Source organism: Sapajus apella, unplaced genomic scaffold (assembly GCF_009761245.1).
Source record: "Sapajus apella isolate SASKATOON/1434 unplaced genomic scaffold, GSC_monkey_1.0 scaffold69, whole genome shotgun sequence".
NCBI lineage: Eukaryota > Metazoa > Chordata > Mammalia > Primates > Cebidae > Sapajus > Sapajus apella.
In genome coordinates, this window is record NW_022437009.1 from 5,633,953 (window position 1) to 5,655,917 (window position 21,965).

The 21,965-nt window shown below is 42.5% G+C and overlaps 1 protein-coding gene across 2 annotated transcripts in view; it reads left to right on the forward strand.

Annotated features, from left to right (window-relative positions):
• The first annotated feature begins 10,121 nt into the window (after window positions 1–10,121).
• TRIM33 (tripartite motif containing 33) overlaps window positions 10,122–21,965 on the forward strand; it is a 126,178-nt gene continuing 114,334 nt past the window's right edge. The window contains exon 1 of one of the 2 annotated variants that reach the window (XM_032249673.1): window positions 10,122–10,769. In XM_032249673.1, the coding sequence (XP_032105564.1) occupies window positions 10,244–10,769 (526 nt within the window). In that variant the 5' untranslated portion in view covers window positions 10,122–10,243. The remainder of the gene's footprint in view (window positions 10,770–21,965) is intronic. The other variant, XM_032249674.1, reaches the window with a different exon arrangement.

Consider the following 21,965-nt stretch of genomic DNA (forward strand, 5'->3'; position numbering starts at 1 on the left):
AGGGAGACGCAAGAGTGACCTACCTGCTTTTGCTGTTTTCTCAAATGCTAAGGTGCTATAGTTTGGGGATATCATGGCCTGAATTCCATTACTTTCAAATCATTCATTTATTTTTATCAGTTTGGACTCATTGTTTCCTATTTTATTCACTGGGTTATAATCCGTTAGTATCACTATTTATTTTGATACTCAAATTATTCCAGATTTGGCTAATGGGAATCCATTCAAGCTGACTTCTCTGATCTTTTAACTTGTTGCTGTCATTCTATAAGGACTTCCTTACTTTCTGCAACAAGATATACCAGGCTCATCACATATTTTCCTTGATCCAGACTTGGAATCAGTTATTTTACCAAAAGGTTCTTTTTAAAGGAGGATGATATTTAAAAGCCAAGATCTGGGTACTAGGTATATTTGTTGCTATTGGGATATTGTTGCCCCTAAGCCTCTCAGTGGACAAGCCTAAGGAATACATGTATTTATGTACATAACATATACCTACATACATTTACATCTATATTATTTATTTCTATTACTATCTATCTATACATTGACAGCCATAAGGCCACAGAGATACCAAAACTCCACTCCAGCATTACAAGATTCATTCTAATTTTCTCTTTCTACATTTGTACATAAGGAGAATTTTTTTTTCTTTTTTGAGACAGAGTTTTGCTCTTGTCGCCCAGGCTGGAGTGCAATGGCACGATCTCAGCTCACTGCAACCTCTGTCCCCCAGGTTCAAGAGATTCTCCTGTCTCAGTCTCCCAAGTAGCTGGGATTACAGGTACCCACCACCATACCTGGCTATTTTTTTTGTATTTTTAGTAGAGACGAGTTTTCATCATGTTGGCCAGCCTGGTCTTGAACTCCTGACCTCAGGTGATCCACCCGCCTCAGTCTCCAAAAGTGCTGGGATTATAGGTGTGAGCCACCGTACCTGTCTAGGAGAATATTTTTAAAAAGTCATTAGCTTATTTGATCAATCTGCCTGTATGTAAACAATCTCTCCTTGTCGCTGCTACATCTACCCCTTTGTGGATACCCTTTTCATTGTACTGGGACTCTGATGTGTAATGAAGGGTCACACCCCTGCACTGATGCCCTGCTTAACTTTCTTGGGCTATCCGTGCTGGGCTAACCCTTCCCATAAAAGGCTGTTCCGCTGTGCACCTTCCTTAACCTGTTCTGGCTCTAACACCCTGCACTGGCCTCCCTCCCACAAAGATGCCCTCTTAGGTGCTGCTACTCAGGACCAGGCTATCCCTCTGTCTGGGCCACATTTCTCACCCTGTACTCTGATGTCCCATGCTGGAGGGCTTCTGCCCCCACCTCATGTTGACCCCATGCCCTCACTCTGCTCTGGCTTTGACTGCCTCTGCTAGGTAATAGCCCCTGCACAAATCCCCTCCTCACCCTGCTTATGCTCCAATACCCTGTGATGGACACTCCCATGCCCTTCTCCTCACCCCACTAGACTTGGGCACCCTGTCCTAGGCTGACCCTTCTCTCCCCAGGGATGCCCTGCTCAGTCTCTGACTCTCCACTCTGGATCACAGTGACCCTCCACTACAGGCCCTGATACCTACATTTTTGATCCTATTATTGCTTTAGGACCAACCTGTTGGGGAAGGGAAAAGGAAAGGGAAAGAAGAAGAGCTCAGTGGCTATTTTAAATATTTATCAGTCGTAGCAGATAATGTTCATTGCCTTCTCAGTAATTGTTCCTCTCGCAAATTTCGCTTCTTGCAGCCAAAATAATCCTCACGCCAAGCTAACCCTATTGGTGTCCCCTCTCCCGGCATACCGCCTTGCATCCATCGCTGAGGCTGTGCAGCCTCTTCCTATTCTTCTCCTCCTCATCTGCCAAGCCACAGAATTCTTCACATCACTACAGTGCTCCTCTGTCTTCTTTGCCTTCATTGGGAGGCAGTGATTTCTTCCTATTATCCAAGGCAAATCGACTCATTTGTGTTCTACACCCTATTTTCTCCCAGATTCCTAGGGGGTATGCTTTGTTAAAAGTTTCCTTTCTTTATTTTCAAACTCTGCATTATTATTGGTTCTTTTTCCTTAAGCAGAAACGTGATCAAATTTCTCCTGTCTTTTAAACAAAATAAACTCTCTTCAGAGGACTTGCATAAAGTGTATCAGAAAACATTTAATATGTGCAAACTCTTTTATTCACTTTTAAGAGTCTTTATTGTGACTTGGCACAGTGGCTCATGCTTGTAATCCTAGCACTTTGGGAGGCTGAAGGGGGTCGATCGCTTGAGCCCAGGAGCTCCAGACCAGCCTGGGTAACATAGGGAGACCTTGTATCTACAAAAAATTAGCTGAACATGGTGGAGTGCACCTGTAGTCCCAGCCACTTGGGAGGCTGAGGTGGAAGAATTACCCGAGCCTGGGTAGGTCAAGGCTGTAGTGAGCTGTAATCTCACCACTGCACTCCAGCCTGGGTGGCAGAGTAAGACCCCATCTCTGGGTGGGTGGGGTGGCTCACACCTGTAATCCCAGCACTTTTGGAAGCCGAGGCTGGTGGGACACCTGAGGTCAGGAGTTTGAGACCAGCCTGAGTAACATGAAGAAACTGCCTCTCTACTAAAAATTAGAGAGAAAATTAGCCAGGTCTGGTGTCTCATGCCTGTAATCCCAGCTACTTGGGAGGCTGAGGCAGGAGAATCACTTGAACCCAGGCGGTGGAGATTGCAGTGAGCCAAAATCACAGCTTTGCACTCCAGCCTAGGCAACAAGAGTGAAGCTCTGTCTCAAAAAAAAAAAAAAAAAAAAAAAAAGACCCTCATCTCATGAAAAAGAGTTTATTAATGTTTTGAATATTTAATAAGTACCTATGTGCCCAACACTGTGAATTATATTCACAGTAAAAATAGATTTCGTCCCTGCTTTCATAGAGTTTAATGAGACAGATAATAACACTTATCAATGCATTATTACAAATCTAGACATTAATGATAAAAGAAAATATTATGTGCTTCTATGTGTAAGGCCTTTTTCTAAATATTTCCCATGTATTAATTTAATCATTAAACAACTTATATGCATTATAATATGAATATTGTTGGTAACTATTATATACACTTACAGATGATGAAACTGAAGCAGAAAGAGGTTAAGCTGTCCAAGGTCATGAAGCCAGTAGGTAACAGAGCTGGAATTTAAACTCAGACAGTCTGGCCCCTGCTCTTAACCACTAAACTATACTGCTTCTCACAAATAGCTCTGAAGGAGAAAAACGGGGATCTATGAAAACATCTAACAAAGAAAAGTGATTTAGAAGGGAGCTTTTTTGGAATACTACTTGAACTGAGACTCAAAAGTTTGAGTAGGCACCAATTCTGTGAAGTAGGTGGTGGGGAGAGGGGAAGGGGTGAAGAAGTGATCATTCCAGCTAGAGAATAGCATGTGCAAAAGGCCTGAAGGAAGGGGGAGCATGGCACAGAGAAGAAATGGAAGGCCAGTGTGTCTAGAATGTAGAAAGCGAGTGGACAGTCGGGCATGGTGTGGTTGAAGAGGCAGTCCAGGTCAGATGGTAGTCATAAACCCTTAAGGCTTTGTTCTTCGTCCCAAGGGCAATGGGAAGACAGGGGAATGGTGGTTGGGGGAGCAGGGATCAGTTCCTTTTTGAAAAGATTACTCTCATTACAGTTTCACAATGGATTGCAGGGGAGTCACAGTGCACTCAGAGATAAGGGGGTGGTACTCTGAGGGTGTTAAGTTGACATAGGGTGGTGACATTGGAAATGGAGACAAATGGAGGGATTTGGACAAATATTTAGGAAGTCAAATTGACAGGACAGGGTAATAGATTAGATACAAGGGATCAGAAGTTGTAGGTTTCAAGGATGACCCATCCTATATCCAATCTGCCAGTGAAAATCAGTTTTTTTTTTTCTTTTTTTGAGACAGAGTCTCACTCTGTTGCCCAGGCTGGGATGCAGTGGCACGATCTCAGCTCACCGTAACCTCTGTCTCCCAGGTTCAAGCAATTCTACTGGCTCAGCTTCCCTCGTATATGGGATTACACACCTGGCTAATTTTTGTATTTTTAGTAGAGCTGGGGCTTCGCCATGTTGGACAGGCTGGTCTCGAACTCCTGGCCTCAGGTGATTGCCCACCTCAGCCTCCCAAAGTGCTGGGATTACAGGTGTGAGCCACTGCATCCCTCCCAGTTGATATATTTTCTAAACATTTTTATTTCTAGTGCAACTAAGTGAATATAATATAATTCACTGAGATAGGGAATGTGGAAGAAGATCAGGAGGTTTGGGGGAAGATTATTGAGTCTTGGACATGCTGAGTTTGAGGTGCCTTTAAGATATCCACATGGGCACATTAAATAGGCAATTGTCAAGATGGGCCTGGACCTCAAAGAACAGACCTGGGCTGAAGATACACACTTGGGAGTTATCATTGCATAGATGGTAAATCAACCTGTGGCAAGGATGAATTTGCCTAGGGAAAGAAAATTCATTAAGAGGAGGGAATGTAGTGTTGGAACTTGAGAAAGTTCAACATATAGTAAGTCTGTGCTCAGGAAAGGGTTAAGTGAATTGCTCAAACCCTGCATAGTCCAAAGAAAGGCTTGTCTTTAGGACTGACTTTAACTAACTCCTGGGAAATAACTTCCAAGTCCTTGGAATACTCAGTCTAATTAGTATTTTTTTATGTCTGATGCCTTGTTCCACACTATATCAGTTTGACCTCTGAGGGCATAGAGACTGAATAGTTGAGGTGAATCCTGTGGGTGTTGCATGTGTATGTGACTGAACCCCAATTAAAAAACTCTGGACACTAGGGCTTAGGTAAGCTTCCCTGGCTGGCAAAGCTTCACACGTGTAGTCACACTTCATTGCTGGGAGAATTAATGCTCATGCAGCTCTAATGGGAAGGGACATTTGAGTTTGCTTTCTCCTGGATTTTGCTTTGTGTGCTTTTTCCCTTTGTTGATTTTAATCCGTATCCTCATACTTTAATAAACCATAAACACAGCAGCTTTTCTGAGTCCTGTGAGTTCTTCTAGCAAACCATTGAACCTAAGTGTGGTCTTGGCGACCACTGACAGTGTGTAAAAGAGAAATAGCAGTCCAAGGGGCAGGAGGAAAACCAGGAGACAGTGGTATTATGAGAGCCAAGGAAGTGTTTCCAGAAGAGGGAGTGGCCAACAGTGTTAAATCTCCCAAGAAAACAAGTAAGGTTAAGGATAAAATATGTTCACTGGATGTAAAATTATGGAAGTAATTAGTGGCCTTAGCAAAAGCTGCTTTGGTAAAGTGATGGGAGTGGAAGCCAGGCCAGAGTGGATTGAGGGATGAGTGGGATGGGAAGAAAGGGACTTTTATTATTATTTTTAGAGACAGGGCCTTACTCTGTCACCCGGGTTGGAGTACAGTGGCACAATCACAGCTCACTGCAGGCTCAAACTCTTGGGCTCAAGGGATCCTCCTATCTCAACTTCCCAAGTAGCTAGGACTACAGATGTGATGACACACCTGTCTAATTTTTTAAACATTGTTTTGTAGAGGTGGGACTCTTGCTATATTGCCCAGGCTGGTTGCAACCTCCTGGCCTCAAGTAACCCTCGGCCTCCCAAAGCACTGGGATTATAGGGATGAGCCACAGCTCCTGGTCATGGAAATAGAGATCTTTAAAAAAAAAAATAAATTGAAAAAAACTGCAGGTTTTCACTTTTTTATTAATAGTAGCAAAATACATCAAAACAATTTAATAATTCATATGGAATACTTTAAATTTACATATTAGAAACTTTTACAATGGGCATATTCTTTGAATCAGCAATTCTACTTTTAGGAATATTCAGAAGAAATAATTATAGGCATGCAAATAATTATGCATCACAATGCTTATCGTTGTATTGTTTATAATAGTAAAAAATTGAAAACACCTTTATTGTCTGTAAATAGATAAATAACACATTACAGCACATTCACATAAGGAAGTCTATTTATTGTTGAGCTATATTTTACTGGTTGCAAAAATTAAGAGATAATGTGTGTGAAAGCACTTTGTCAACTGCAAACTGCTGTTCAAATGTGGTATTTATTACTAGAATTACACTGTGCCCCTGAAAGGCCCTAGAGACATAGAAAAGCCAATAGATAGTAATTAGACTCAGAACTCTGCTCTCTGTCCTGCTTTTCTTGGTACTAATAGTTCTCAAACTCATTCAGACAACAAAGTACCTAGAAGTCAAAGTATACTTGGTATAACATGGAATGATGAGAAGTAAACTTTATATTATTTTAAAAATTTTTATTAAACAATTTTTTTTTTAGAGATGGCAATCTTGCTACGTTGCCCAGGCTGGTCTTGAACTACTGGCCTCCAGTGATTTTCCCGTTTTCCTCCAAAGTGCTGGGATTACAGGTGTAAAGCACCACACCCACTGAGAAGTGAGCTTTAAAAGATAAAACGTCACCTTCAGATCTCCCGGCCTCACCCATTGGTGAGTGCGAGTAGTGTACATTTACAGAAATGTCCCAGATTTCAGCTGCAGATCAGCATCCTTCTGCTGGTTCTCATGTACTCTTCTGTTCCTGCTGTTCAACATGGCTGCTCTGTCCAGAAGGTGCAGAACAGCCTTTGCTGTTGAATCTGGTGGAACCAGATTCAAACCAAGCATTTTGTCCCAGAGCATACTGAACCCCATGGTATGCAGTCTATTAGACAGGCTTGTGCAATATCATATCTCAGCCTCATCTGTGGACTTTTACAGTTTCTCCTGCAAGATTTCTGGGCCCCCAGAGAAAATCAAGGATGTAGCTGCGTCTGTTTCAATGATCCTAAACATTCCATGAGTTATACTCCAGGCACTGCCTTCTCAGAGCACACAGTGAACTTCATGGGGGTTGCTCCTTCCTATAAAAATTACCTAGTTTTCAAAAACACTTTTATTCCAGATTTTAATAAAGGCAAGCAGTAGCAGGCATCAAAAGGTTAAGAGAAAATGAAAACTCATGGAAGTAAAACTTTTGGTTGAGAAATTCAGTCCATTAGTGAATTTGAAAAAAAGTGTTTATGATTTAAACTCTGTATTTTTCACCACCTTTACAGATTCCAACCTGGTCCAACCAACCGAGTTATTACCCTATTAGCCCCCTTAAAGTGGTCTTCCTTATTCCACTGACCCTCTACAGGTTATTCCTCTAGGAAACAGCCCCAGTGACTCTTTTCACAATTCTGCTGAGTCTTTGCTCAAAACCCATCCAAGACTTCCTATCTGACTCAGTGGTCCTAAGATTAGGGTATGAGTACTCCTGGGTATTTCAGTGAAGGAAAATTTTCCAAGGGGTACATAAGTAAGGATAGTTTAAGGGGATTAATCCATCATATATGTGAGTGTGTAGATACACACATGTATACATATATATATATAGTTTATAATGCAGTAGTTAAGTCTATAACAATGAAAAATGGAGTTGACACAGGACCTTGTCTTATCTAGCAATGTTATATGCATTCATGCCTACTCAAACTAATTGGGAGATGGGGAAAGACTCCTAGCCATCTTATTAAGACATTCCCAATGCTTTTTCAGGTTTAACAAAAGACAACGTTTTAAAATACTTTTATTTATTTATTTTTGAGACAGAGTTTCGCTCTTGTTGCCCAGGCTGCAGTGCAATGGCACGAACTCGGCTCACTGAAACCTCCCACCTCCCAGGTTCAAGTGATTCTCCTACCTCACCTCCCGAGCAGCTACAATTACAGATATGCACCACGGGGCCAAGATAATTTTTTTGTATTTTTAGTAGAGACAGGGTTTCTTCATGTCGATCAGGCTGGTCTTGAACTCCTGACCTCAGGTAATCCACCCACCTCGGCCTCCCAAAGTGCTTGGATTACAGGCATGAGTCACCGCACCCAGCCTTAATATACTTTTAAAAATGGATAGTATTAAGCCACTTTAGTGTTTCTTTCCTATTAGATTTAAAATAACAATTTTTTAAATGTCAGTATTACAATACGTCACTTTGCAACTATTTAGACTTCTGAAAAAATTTAGTCAACTTACAATGTTTAAGGGAAGAAAACAGTTTTCCAAAATTATTTTAAAGGGCACAAAAGTTAAAAAAAAAATTGAAGACCATTTCTGTACATGACCTGGCCCCCTTAATAACTCTCTTTTCTCATGTCCTACTATTGCTCAAGCCACTCCAGCCGCACTGACTCTTCCTCTAACAAGCCAATCATCTATTTCCCTCAGGCCCTTTGCACTTGCCATGTGTTCCTCTATCTGCTCTTCTGCAAGACAGGTTCCTTCATCTGATCAACAGTAGCCTTCTTAATCACCTCTAATTCAAAAGTAGCTCCATTACAGCTTTTACCCCACTTATTTTTTCTTCACAGAACTTACCACTCCCTGGCATTTATTTGCCCTCAATCTTTCTCTATTAGACCTTAAACTCCTTGAATGCATGGAGCTCCTGTTTTGCAATCCCAGCGTATATCTGAAACACTATGACAATAAAAAGGTCAGAAAATATTTTTGAATAAATTTTAAAAAGTTTTCAGGAGGCCGGGCGCGGTGGCTCATGCCTGTAATCCCAGCACTCCCAGCGGCTGAGGCGGGCCGATCGCTCGGTCCCAGGAGTTTGAGACCAGCCTGGGCAGTATAGTGAGAGCCCAGTCTCTTCAAGGCAAGGGAGAAAAAAAATTAGCTGGGTGTGGTGGCGCACACCTACAGTCCCAGCTACTCGAGAGGAGCATGGCCTAAGCCTGGGAGGTTGAGGCTGCAATGAAATGTGATTGCCTCACTGCACTCCAGCCAGGGAGATAGGGCGAGGTGGTCTAAAAAAAATAATAGTACGTTTTCACATGGTTTAAGGACTTACAGCACCTCACAAATAACACTTTTTGGGAACACTAACAGGAGACCAAAGTATTTCATGATCTTACCAGTAAAACAGTTGTTGCACTACATAAAATCACCCCAATTTTTTTTTTTTTTCAAATAAAAAGGCAACACTTTCTGAAAGCTGCCTTTTTTTTTTTTTGAGACCTAGTTTGGCTCTGTTGCCCAGGCTGGAGTGCCGTGGTGCAATCTCAGCTCACTGCGGCCTCTGCCTCCCGGGTTGAAGCCATTCTCCTGCCTCAGCCTCCTAAGTAGCTCCGATTACAGGCACGTCCCACCACACCCGGCTAATTTTTGTATTTTTAGTAGACACTGGGTTTCGCCATGTTGGCCACGCTAGCCACGAACTCCTGACCTCAAGAGATCTGCCCGCCTCGGAGGCCGAAAGTGCTGGGATTACAGTCGTAAGCCACAGCCCTCGACCCGAAACCTTCTATTACCACTGTTGTTAGGGCATCTGATACCCAGCTCAACCCAGGACACTTAAACTGGGACCTCGGAAGGACGCAGTATTGGTTATACCCGTGGCTCTCCAAACTGACATACATTAGAATCAGCTGAAGGAACTTTTTCCCCTCTGTCAACTCTCTCCTTCAGTTCCTGATTCAGCTCTGGGGACTGGCCCTGGCATCTCTGCTTTGAAAAATTCCTCTGTTTATTCTGATAGTAGCAACTCTTGAGAATCACATTAAGAAGATAAAAATAGCTGTTAGACTTTCTTCCTCAATCGGTCTTTTCAGCCTATTTCTGGTAGATCCTCAGTTCAAAAATAAAAAGCAAAAAAAAAAAAAAAAAAAAACACAAAGCCCCGCTTTACTGCTCCATGGGTACCCAAAGGAACGCAGCTGGTCTACGCACAGCAGAGACCCAGGAGGCCCGGGCGCTCCAGCGCGCCGCAGCTTTACTCCCGGGACACGCTCGTTGGGGACGGAACCAGCCCGGTTTCTACCCGTCCGCGTACAGCTCCGCTGCGTAGGAGCTCATAACCAACCCCAGCCAAATGCTACCCAGCGTCAACAGCCTCCGGCTTTAAAACCTCCTTTCCAGCTAAAGAGCCGCGGTACTGACGCAACGAACTGGCTCCGGCCCGGCAACCTTCCGCGCCCGCGTACCGAGTTCCCGCCTCCCTCGGGAGGACGTCTGTGCGTACGTGCGCGTGCCGCACCCGCCCTCCTTCAAACGCGCGACGCGAGGGCGGGGGCGCCGCGTGCGCGCGCGCTCTCGTTGCTTCGCTCTCTCGCTCGCTCTCGGCTGCCGCTCTTGCTGCGGCTGCGGCTGGGGCTGGGGGCGGCGGCGGCGACGCGGGCGGCGGGCGGCGCGGGGCGGTCCGGCGGGTTCAAAGAGGAAAACATGGCGGAAAACAAAGGCGGCGGCGAGGCTGAGAGCGGTGGCGGGGGCAGCGGCAGCGCGCCGGTAACTGCCGGGACCGCCGGGCCCGCGGCGCAGGAGGCGGAGCCGCCTCTCGCCGCGGTGCTGGTGGAGGAGGAGGAGGAGGAAGGCGGCAGGGCCGGCGCGGAGGGCGGCGCGGCCGGGCCCGACGACGGGGGGGTGGCCGCGGCCTCCTCGGGCTCGGCCCAGGCTGCTTCATCCCCTGCGGCCTCAGTGGCCCCTGGAGTTCCCGGGGGCGCGGTATCGACGCCGGCTCCAGCTCCAGCTTCGGCTCCCGCTCCGGGTCCCTCCGCGGGGCCGCCTCCTGGACCGCCAGCCTCTCTCCTGGACACCTGCGCCGTGTGTCAGCAGAGCTTGCAGAGCCGGCGTGAGGCGGAGCCCAAGCTGCTGCCCTGTCTTCACTCCTTCTGCCTGCGCTGCCTGCCCGAGCCGGAGCGCCAGCTCAGCGTGCCCATCCCAGGGGGTAGCAACGGCGACATCCAGCAAGGTGAGCCAGAGGCCCTGCTCCGCGTCTGGGCCGCACGGGATTTGCGCAGCCCTAGAGGAGCTGGGGACGGAGGTGCTGGGGCCTGGGGCTTCTCGGACAGCTGCGATCTCGAGGGGTCTCTGAGGTGAAAGACTCGCCCCTGGGACACTTTCCAGAGAAGCTGGACCGCAAGAGATAAGGGGAGCATGAAGGGAGGGGTGCCGGCTGCGAGAGGCTGGGGGAGGGGACACTGGCTGCGAGGAAGGTTTGTCATGTGCGGAACCCGGCCGAGCGCTGGTTCTGGAGCGGGTAGACCCGCACAGTGAGAGAAGGGGGATTTGGGAAATACGTTGTGAGAAGCGTTTTGGCTGGGAGCGCCCGGGCCAGAGAGGTGTTGAGGGAGTAGGTAAGAGGTAAGGGCAGTAAAGATGGATTGCTTTGGAGGGAGGGGACTTGGCCTGTTCGAAGACAGGAGAAAGGAGGACTGTGAATTAAATGGAGGTGGTTAAAAGATGTTGGAGAGCTTGGGATACAGAGAAGGCGCCTGTGAGAAAATTGTAAGATGACATTGGGAAGGAGAAACTTGGAAAGTGGATTGCATGGTTAGGGAAAATTCTAAGGTTTGGGGATGAAGAAGAAATTAACTTAGAAGGAAATTGAGTTAGGGAAAGCTGGGCATGAATTTTAGTTCATTGTACGTTCATGAGCCCCTAGTGTTGGGGCACTGTGCTAGGATTGAATAAAGTACTCAATGAAGACTTCATTCACAGTCGAGCAGGGGAAACGTATGTAACTTGCAGCAGTGGAGGTGGGTATTCAGTACAATGGCTGTGGCACAATAGAGGAAAGGTCAGGGAAACTTCACAAGAAAGAAAATCCATGAGCCGGTTTCTTGAAGAGTGAATACTTCACTGGGTTGGAGGGTATTCAGGGCCCACGGCACCCTTCTTCATCCCTGGAACTAAAGAATGTGTAAGGTGATTGGTGGAAATTAGATTGGATTGATGGACTGAATAGATAAGGGTTTCACAATCTCTTTTCTCAAACTCTTGGGATCCAGGTGTGTTTTGGACTTCAGAATATTTTGGGATTTTTCTTTTTCCTGGCAAGGTCTCTTAGGTAAGACTTTATTGGGGTCTGAGTTAACTCTTTATCAAACACGTTAATGTTTCTGCATTGACAAACATGAATGTCACACTAATGGGATAAAGAGACTAAATAGCCTCCCATCATTCACAGTGGGTTCCATTGCAGACTTAGGAAAAAAATTAAAATTTCAAAGCTTTTGAATTTCAGAACTGTAGGTAAGGGATTGTGGAACTGTACTAAAGGGCTTGGAATTTATCCTGTAGAGTATATTCTGGACATTGTGGACTAAAGGATGTTTCTGGAGCACTTTTATATCAAGATGATAAAAGGATCAGATTTCTGATTCAGAAAGATCACTTAGGGCACTTGAGGGATGAGGGAAGTAAGGCTGGAGACAGGGAGACCAGTTAGGAGAATCCTGGCAGTTATCTAGGTAAGAAATTATCATTTGGAATGGGTATTAAAGGAATGATATCACAAGTATTAAGAATGAAGCATTTTGGTTTGGGGGAACGGTAGGGCTTGGAAATCTACTTTGCCACCTCCTACCTATGACTTGGACAGATGACCTTTTCTTAGCCTCAGTTTTCTCATTTGTGAAATGGGAAAAAAGTACGTGACCTCATAGGGTTATTGAGAGAATGAAGTAAGATAAAATGTGTAAAGTGATTAGTACGTGGTAGTTACTAATGAAATGGTAGTGTATTATTAATAGTAACTAATAGTAAGTGGCCATGGGAATGGAGATGAGGGGAGTGTATTGAGATTGGTGTGAGGGAGACAAACTTGTAGAATTCCACATCTTCTTGTTTGGTGGATGGCACTGCTGTTAATACATATTCAGACACAGAAGCAGGGCTGGGGTGAGGGCTAGGGTGAGGGTGAGGGCTGGGCTGGAGGGAGGATGAAATGATTTCAGTTTGGGATGTTTTGGATTTGTAGCATTATCGGGACATGGAGGTAAGAATATTAAGAATAAGATTTTGGTTGTTGGAGAAGCTACCGAGTGTTAATGGGTGTTTAGAGAATAACTGCTCCTGGTCTGTGTACCCATGAGCATAGTAAGACACATAGGATTCAGTGTTCTTGTGGGAACCTGGGTTAGGTGAGAGATTTAAAGGGAACCCAAAGATGCAGATTATGTTTGACTGATGTTGCTGAGGGACTAAGGTTATGAAACTAGTTACCTGAAATTTATGTAGAAGAGAGAATAATATGCAAATCTCTTAATTTCTTTATCCTTTCTTTTTGAAGGAGGAGTAAGTGGAAGGGACTAACTAAATGCTGCCAGTTTTAAATAATAGTGCTTTCTAACCAATATCTAAAACAAATTGAACCTGGAATCCACTGTTTTTAATTAAAAAAAAATTTTTTTTGAGACAGTCGCTTTGTCGCCCAGGCCGGAGTGCTCTGCCTCCCAGGTTCAAGCAGTTCTTCTGCCTCAGCCACCCGAGTAGCTGAGATTACAGGTGCACACCACCCTTGTGGCTAATTTTTGTATTTTTAGTAGAGATGGGGTTTTGCTATATTGACCAGACTGGTCTCGAACTCCTGGCTTCAAATGATCTGCGTGCCTCAGCCTCCCAAAGTGCTGGGATAATAGGTGTGAACCACTGTGCCCAGCCATCCACCTTGTTTTTAGATAGTCTAGAAAATAATTTGTCAGTATTAACTCCTATGTGTACCCTTTGCTTTGCTCTTCAAAAAGATCAAGCTGTGGTGGAAAGAACACTAGATTGGGTGTTAGGGGAAATAGTTTAGCTCCTTAACTGTTTTACTCTAAAGGAAGTTCATACTGTTTTTGTCCCTCGGGTTACCTCTAAAATGTAGCTAGTAGTTGTTTACTTATATCTCACTAAGGCAAATAATAAATGTGAAAACGCTTTGTAACTGAGAAATGCTTCAACAATACAGGATATTATTGATCAGCCTCAGATTTTATCTTCTCTGGTCTGGAGATCATAGCTAGCGGTTTAATTCACCATCTTTTTCAAGTAATTTTGAAACTGTCATGAGTATCATGCCCTCTTTTCTAACTGACCTTTTCCCTGTTTCTCTTAATACATTTATTCACACTCTCTTGGTGTTCTCTCTAGATCAGCGGCTCTCAGAGTGTGGTTCCTGGACCAGCAGCATCAGCATCATCTGTGACCTTGTTAGGAATGCAGGTTCTTGGGCCCCATTCCAGACCTTCTAACCAGTAGTCTCATTTAACAAGTTCTCTGGGTGATTCTGATGCACGCTTAATTTTGAGAACCACTGTCTTGAATGAAGGGCTCCTCACTTCGGATGTCTCCTCAGAAAGATTTTGACTTCTCATTTTAAAGTAGCCCTCCAGGTCGTTCTCTGACATATCTTTTTTTCTTTGTGGCACAGCTGAAATCCAAAATGTTTATTTTTGTTTACTTACCTTTCTCATTTTGCACTAGGATATTGTAGTCTGTTCAGTAAATAAGTTTTGAGTAAGAAAGAATCACTGGAGAGCTTATTAAAATGCTCACTTGGGAGTTTATTTAGAGACTGGTTCAGTTGATTTGGTGATGACTCCGTGTGCCTGCATTTTTAACAAGTGCCCCGTGATTTTGATGCTGGTGGTACCACCACACTTTGAGGAACATGTATTTAAGTATTTGAGGAGAAAGTATGATCTGTTTACCATTGGAGTATCTGCAAAATGAAAATAGATAAATTAGTTAATATTGAATCTCGATAGCATTTTAAAGTGCTTTTGTGATTTTTTGGGGGGTGCTTTTTCAGGTTGAGGCAGAATAGCTATCAGTAGTATATATAAATAAATTTATACTTTATCGATAAAAATACAGATTTGCTACTCAGAAGGCTGAGGCAAGAGAATTTGCTTGAGGCCAAGAGTTCAAGATCAGCCTGAGAAACATAGCAAGACCCTGTCTCTAAAAAAATATTTCTAAAAATGGGAATCATATTGATGCATCTGAACAAATTCTCAGATAAACTCTAGAAGGAGATGAGGCTGTCTCTGAGATGGACACAGTATTGGTTATCCCAGCACTTTGGGCCTCCGAGGTGGGCGGATCACTTGAGGTCAGGAGTTTGTGACCAGCCTGGCCAACATGGCAAAACCCAGTACCTCGTGAAAATATAAAATTAGCCGGGTGTGGTGGGGCGTGCCTGTAATCCAAGCTACTCAGGAGGCTGAGGCAGGAGAATGGCTTGAACCTGGGAGGCAGAGGCCACAGTGAACTGTGATTGCACCACTGCACTCCAGCCTGGCCAACACAGCAAGACTTCATCTCAAAAATGAAACAACTTAATATGAAAGGTCTGAGATGGCAACAATCGTGTAAGTGGGAGGGGAGGGGAAACCTCTGAGTGTAGTGTGAAGAACACTTCCTCATAGTGTTTCTGTCTGTTTATTACAAACCATGCTGAGCTACTCTGTTTGAGCCCTTGGAATTTCTTGTCACTGGAGTGTGTATACCATATGACAATTCTAGCCTCTGTGTGACTTAACTGTTTTGGGACTTTTTAGGCTTTACTTTCTCTGACCTCTTCAGCAGAAACAAGCTTGAGTGTTTGAATGATCATGTGGTACCACACCAATAGCCAGTCATTAAATATGTGTCCAAGATTGCTGAAACAATTCCTAGCAACTTCTGTCTAGCATGTGGTCAAACTACCTGAATTCATTTTTGAGTATTACTGGAATGACATGGATAAGTTACTTAATATCTGTAAGTTGAGAGTAATAATTATACCTACGTCAGCATTTTTGTGAGAATTAAGAGAGTTAACTTATTACAAGGTACATTTATTGGAAGCATACATGGGAAGCCCCCAATAAGTTGCAGTAGTGTTATTTCAGTAATTTTTCATTTGTTCCCCCATTGTCTTTATGACTATATCTCACAGTAAACAGAAAGAAGAGGCAGGGGAGTAAATTGTGGTTTTATAGACTTTTCTGATATCTACTGATGTGTAGCATGCTGATAAATCATTTGAGTTCCAAATCTCTCTAGCTACCTAGAGCCTTAAATGTAAAAACTTGTAAACTAATGTCCTAAATCCTAAGTCTTGATAATATCTAGTATCTTTACATGAAAAGTTCCAATTAGGGGACTCTACTTACTTTTACTTTTCTCATATATACAGCTCTCAGTGGTTCCTAAGTGAGAGTACCTTAAAGCAGTGATTCTCAAAGTGTGGTCCACAGAATGCTGGGGTGGGGGTGTTGATGGTGACTGTGTCACTGAGACCCTTTTAGAGGTGCACGAGTTTAAAACTATTTCCATAATTACACTAAGTTGACATTTGCCTTATTCTCTATGCTGACATTTATATTAATGGTGCAAAAGCAGTGATAGAACTGCAGCCAACTTGGCATGAATTAAGATGGTGAGTGACTACATTTGGGAGGCTGAGGTGGGTGGATTGCTTGAGTCCAGGAGTAGGAGACTAGCCTGGGCAACATGATGAAATCCTGTCTCTACAAAAACACACACAAAAATTAACCAGGCATGGTGGTGCATGCCTGTTGTCCCAGCTACTCAGGAGGCTGAAGTGGAAAAATCACCTGAGCCAGGGAGTGTTAAGGCTGCAGTGAGTTGTGATTGCAGCATTCTACTCCAGCCTGGGCAACAGAGGGAGACCTTGTCTTAAAAAAAAAAAAAAATACAGTGGCTTCAAGCCATACTAAAAGTCATTGCATATTTACTTTCAAACACTTAGAGAAAAAAACAAAAATAAACTTATGCCATTGTCACTTAATGTGATTGATGAAACAGTAAAAGTTACTCTATTAAATTTTGATCTTTAAAGTTCTGTGTGATGAAATGGGAAATGTGCATAAAATGCTTCTGCTGCAGACGGAAGTGCAAAAAGAAAAGTACTTGTGTAGTTGTTTGAGTTCCAAGCTGAATTTGCTTTTTTTTCATAGAAAACTATTTTTACTTGAAATAATGAGTGACAAACTGTGGTTTTTAGGCATGGGTACTTGGCAGCCATTTTCTCGAAAGTGAATGAATTGAGCCTGTCATTCCTAGAAAAACAACTGACATATGTTGCCAGTGATAAAAAATTGAGATTTTTAAATGAAAATTAGAATTTTGGAAAATTTGTATTTGTTGCCCTTAGCTAGTGAATTTCTCAATATTTAAAGACTTTCCTGAAGAGATTGGTAGTGATATTAATGAACGTGAATTTTTTTGATATTGAGTAGTGAAGTGGCAGCACTTCAAAGATGCATAGCTTATTGCAATATATTCTAAATGACCAATGCATGATGTTAAGTGCAAAACAGAGCAATAATAAACAGTTTGTATTTTATTTATTTTTTTTATTTTTTAAGATGTAGTCTTGCTCTGTTGCCAGAGCTGGAGTGAAGTGGCACAGTCTCGGCTCACCACAACCCCTGCCTCCTGGGTTCAAGCAATTCTCCTGCCTCAGCCTCCCAAGTAGCTGGGATTACAGGTGCGTGCCACCACGCCTGGCTAATTTTTTAGTAGAGACGGGATTTCGCCATGTTGACCAGGCTGGTCTTGAACTACTGACCTCAGTTGATCACCCACCTCAGTCTCCCAAAGTGTTGGGATTACAGGTGTGAGCCATCATGCCCAGCCAATGATTAGATTTTAATGCAAGAGAGTAGTAAAGTTTATTTTTAAGGTTTGAGAGCCCACATTGCAAGTGATGTTTAAAAAATAAATATACTTCTTTAGTTTTTGTGTTATGTCAAAGAAAAATATCAACACGATCTAAAAAGGCTGTTAAAATCTGCTCTTCCCTTTTCTTAGCTGTATGAGGCCAGATTTTCTTTATATTCTCCAAAGAAGCAACGTACCAAAACATTAAATGCAGAAGCATATATCCAGCCATATTATATTAAACCACATGTTAAAGAGGTCTTTAAAATATAGCACAATGACTCTCTTATTTTTTTTTTTTTTTTTGTGGGGGGCACAGAGTCTTGCTCTGTCACCCAGGCTGGAGTGCAATGACATGATCCCGGCTCACTGCACCCTCCGCCTCCCGGGCTCAAGCAATTCTCCTGCCTCAGCCCCACCAGTAGCTGGGATTACAGGCATGTACCACCATACCCAGCTAATTTTTGTATTTTTAATAGAGTTGGGGGCTTCACCATGTTGGCCAGTCTAGTCTCGGACTCCTGATCTCAGATGATCCACTGGTCTCTGCCTCTCAAAGTGCTGGAATTATAGGTGTGAGCCACCGTGCCCGGCTCTATTAATTTTTTTTTTTTTTTAAAAGGAAATAGAGTTAATTCTGATTTTTAAAAATGTTGTTTAAACATGTCATGCTGGCATGGTGATTCATGCCAGTAACCCCAGCACTTTTGAAGGCTGAGGTGGGAGGATCACTTGAACCCAGGAGTTCAAGACCAGCCTGGGCAATATGGTGAGACTCCGACTCTACAAAAAATAAAAAAATTAGTCAAGTGTGGTGGTCTGTGGCTATAGTTCCAGCTACTCAGGATGGATGGGACCTACCTTCCATCTCCTGCTCAAGTGGTAGGATCACTTGAGTCTGGGAGGTTTAGGCTACAGTGAGCTGTGATCATGCTGCTGCACTCCAGTCTGGGCGACAGAGTGAGAGCGTGTTTCAGAAAATAACAGAACTAATAATAAAATAAATGTCATTTAAACATTTTAAAATTTAAGATTCATTTTTAATTCATTATGTAATGAATTAAAATACTCAATGACTAAGAATGTAAGAGAGATCCTGAGACCAGAAAGTTTGAGCCCTGATCTGTTAAAGGATATTAAGAACATGATAATATAGAGTCATTGTGCTAGTGGGAAGAATGTCAGATCATAAAATAGTAGGTGGCAGATTTACACATTTATAGTCCTTCATTTTGGAGTACCCATAACAGAAAGAGTCTGGCCTCAATAAAGTGTAAAAATGAAGAAAGTACATACTAACTGAAGTTAAACTTTTAAACATAGCTCACTGTAGATCTACTGATTTTTTTCATGTTTATGACAGTGAGTTCTATCACTGTACTTTCCTAAGCCAACTTCAGAGATTGGGCTCAGGATGCTAGATAAGTTAACCTCTGTCTCTTCTTTGGCCGCAAATTGCACCTCTATCCTTAGCCATTGGACTCAAGGGGAAGTGGGAAAAAGAACAAGGATGAATAAACATAAATGTACCATTTTTAGAAAAATATTAAAAGCCTATGGCCCAGTGTTAAGTAAATAACATGCACTGTGTGGTACTAATGAGTACATTTGAATGCTTATTATATGCAGTTTATGTTCCTTTTGTGAATTATTTGTCCATTTGTTTTATGTTTTTCTTTAGATTGCTTACATTTTCTGCTGTGGAATTCTTTGATTTACAAGAATTCTTGACAAATTCTGTATACTGATCCTTTGTTGATGATATAAGTTGAAGCTTTATTCTTAGCCTATGGCTTGGTGTGGTAGCCAACCTCTAAGATGGCCCCTTGTTCTTGTCTCCTGTTATTCACACCAGTCTATGATTGCTGTCCTGTTGCTCAGGGCTGGTCTCCATGACCAAGAGAATATAATAGAATTAATAGTGACTTCTGAGCCTAGGTCATTACATACAGCTTTTTCCTTGCTCTTTGGATCCCTCATTCTGGGTGAAAAACAGCTGCCATTCCGTGAAAGATACTCTAGTAGTCCTAATTTAAAGAGGCCATATGGAGAAAAATTGAGGTCTTCTACAGAGACCCAGCACCAACTTACCAGCCACGTCAAAGAGCTACTTTTGAGGTAGAGTCTCTATCCTAATCAAGCTTTCAGATGACTGCAGTCCTGGCTGACATCTTGACTGTATGCTTCGTAGAGGCACTGAGCCAGAACTGTCTGCCAAGTCCCTCCCAAATTCTTGTTTCAAGAAAGCTATGAGAAGTAATTATTGTTGTTTTAAGTTATTAATTTCGGAGGTAATTTGTTACATAGCAATAGATAACTGATACACTTTTACTTTTTAGAGAGCTGTCTTTTCATGTTTTTATATTAAAGTAGTTTTTCCTCCTTTTTTTTTACGGTCCACAATAGCTTTATAATAAGCAGTAATTTTGCTCACTAAGTTAATTTCAGTGCCCTCCCTGCATATACCTTGGCCATCTTCAAGATTATCTTGACTGATCTTGACCTTTGACCTTTTGCTCCTTTTTTTTAAAAATTAAAAAATTTCCTTTTTCCAAGACAAACCTTGTCATTCACCTTTGTTCACTCTTATACTAAAATGTATCATCTTGTGAAAGTTCATCTTGTGAAACTTCATTTTAAAAACTTACTAAGCTGTGTGTGGTGGTGCGTACCTGTAGTCCCAGCTACTCAGAGGCTGAGGCAGGAAGAAGGCTTGAGCCTAGGAGTTTGAGGCTGTAACGTGCTATGATTGCACTTGTGAATAGCAACTGTACTCCAGCCTGGACAACACAGAGACATGCCACCATCTCTTTAAAAAAGAACAGAAAAACAAAGAAAAAAAATTGTCAGTGTTTTTGTTGGAATTACATTGAATATATAAATCAATTTGGGAGAAAATGTCTTTTTGGTGTCTGCCTGTTTATAAACATGGTATGCCTCCACATTTGCTTAAATCTTCTATGAATGTTTTGAGTTATATTTTGAGATGGAGTCTTGCTTTGTCACCCAAGCTGGAGTGCAGTGGCGCAATTTTGGCTCACTGCAATCTCTAACTCGTGGGTTCAAGCAGTTCTCCTGCCTCAGCCTCCCAGGTAGCTGGGATTATAGGTGCATGCCACCATGTCTGGCTCATTTTTGTGTTTTTAGTAGAGACAGGGTTTCACTCTATTGACCAGGCTGGTCTTGAACTTCTGAACTCAAAAATGATCTGCCTGCCGCGGCCTCCCAGGTGCTGGGATTACAGGTGTGAGCCACTGCACCAGACCTATTTTTTAAGTGTCTCAATTATACTGATTTCACATACATGTTTGATAATTCCATTATCTGACGTTCTTGATGTCTTATTTTACTGCTTGCTTCGGCCTGCTCTTGTTTGTTGTAGGCGATGTCCTCCTGTGTTTGATAGTTTTAGATCGTGAGCCTTTTCACCAGGGCTCTATGAAGTCTGACAGACTGGTTTTAGGGAACAAGCCTCCAAAGGATATTTTGTATTTGCTTCTGTCAGGTGCCTCCAATACAGAAATTACTGAAGTGGATGTTTAGTTTACTGTATCATAGAATTGTCAGATGTTGATTTAGTATTTACCTTATAGGCTGGCTTGTTTTAAAAATTCTCAGAATTACACACAATGCGGATGTGGACAAAAAAAGGAAATTCTCAGGAGAGAAATTTTTTCCTTATCCTGAACCCAGGCAGTGACAGATTTCTTCATTTCCATGCTGTTGCTCAGATTTATTTATTTTAATTTCACTGTTCTTTGCTTATGCACCCTAATAACTGAGGTTGTAATCGTTCAAGTCATTTTTATGAAGATGAGTCTTGAATCTGATTAATACTTTACACAGGCCCCGGGCTCCATGTCTTCTCCATTCTTTGTTTACTCCCTTGTTTGTATATCCTAAACAAGAGTCACTAAGAATATAATTTCTGAGCCTTTGCATTTTTGAAGTGTTCTTTATTCTGTTCTCTTCTTAAATGATAGCTTGGCTAGATATGAAATTCTGGGTTAAAACTTTTTTCCTCAGAACTTTTAAGGCATCTCTTCCAGTGTTTTAAATCAGTGCTGCTGATGCTAGTCTGATTTGCTCCTTTGTACAACCCCAGTTGGGTTTCATTTGTTTATTTATGTCTTCTTGGGATCTTTTTATGTCTTGGATCTCTTCATCTCTTTATCATTATTTTGAAACATAGTGCTGTGCTTCTGTTGATTTTTTTTTTCTAAAAGATTCTAAAAATTCATTGTGCTTTTTCATTTAGTCTTGTAATCTTCATTTATAGTAAAAGAACTTTGCAGTTTTTTCATAAGGTCCTTCCCCACCTCCCACTCTTTGAACTGTTACTATTTGGATGTTGGCTCTCCTAAGTTCATATTCTTCCCAATCTTTTGTATTTTCCTTCTCTTTGTTTTCTTGCTCAGCTGACATTCTGAAAGATCTCCTTGTCTTTATCTCTAACCCTTTTGTCCAATTTATTAATCCCTCCCTCCCCTCCTCCCTCCCCCTCCCCCTT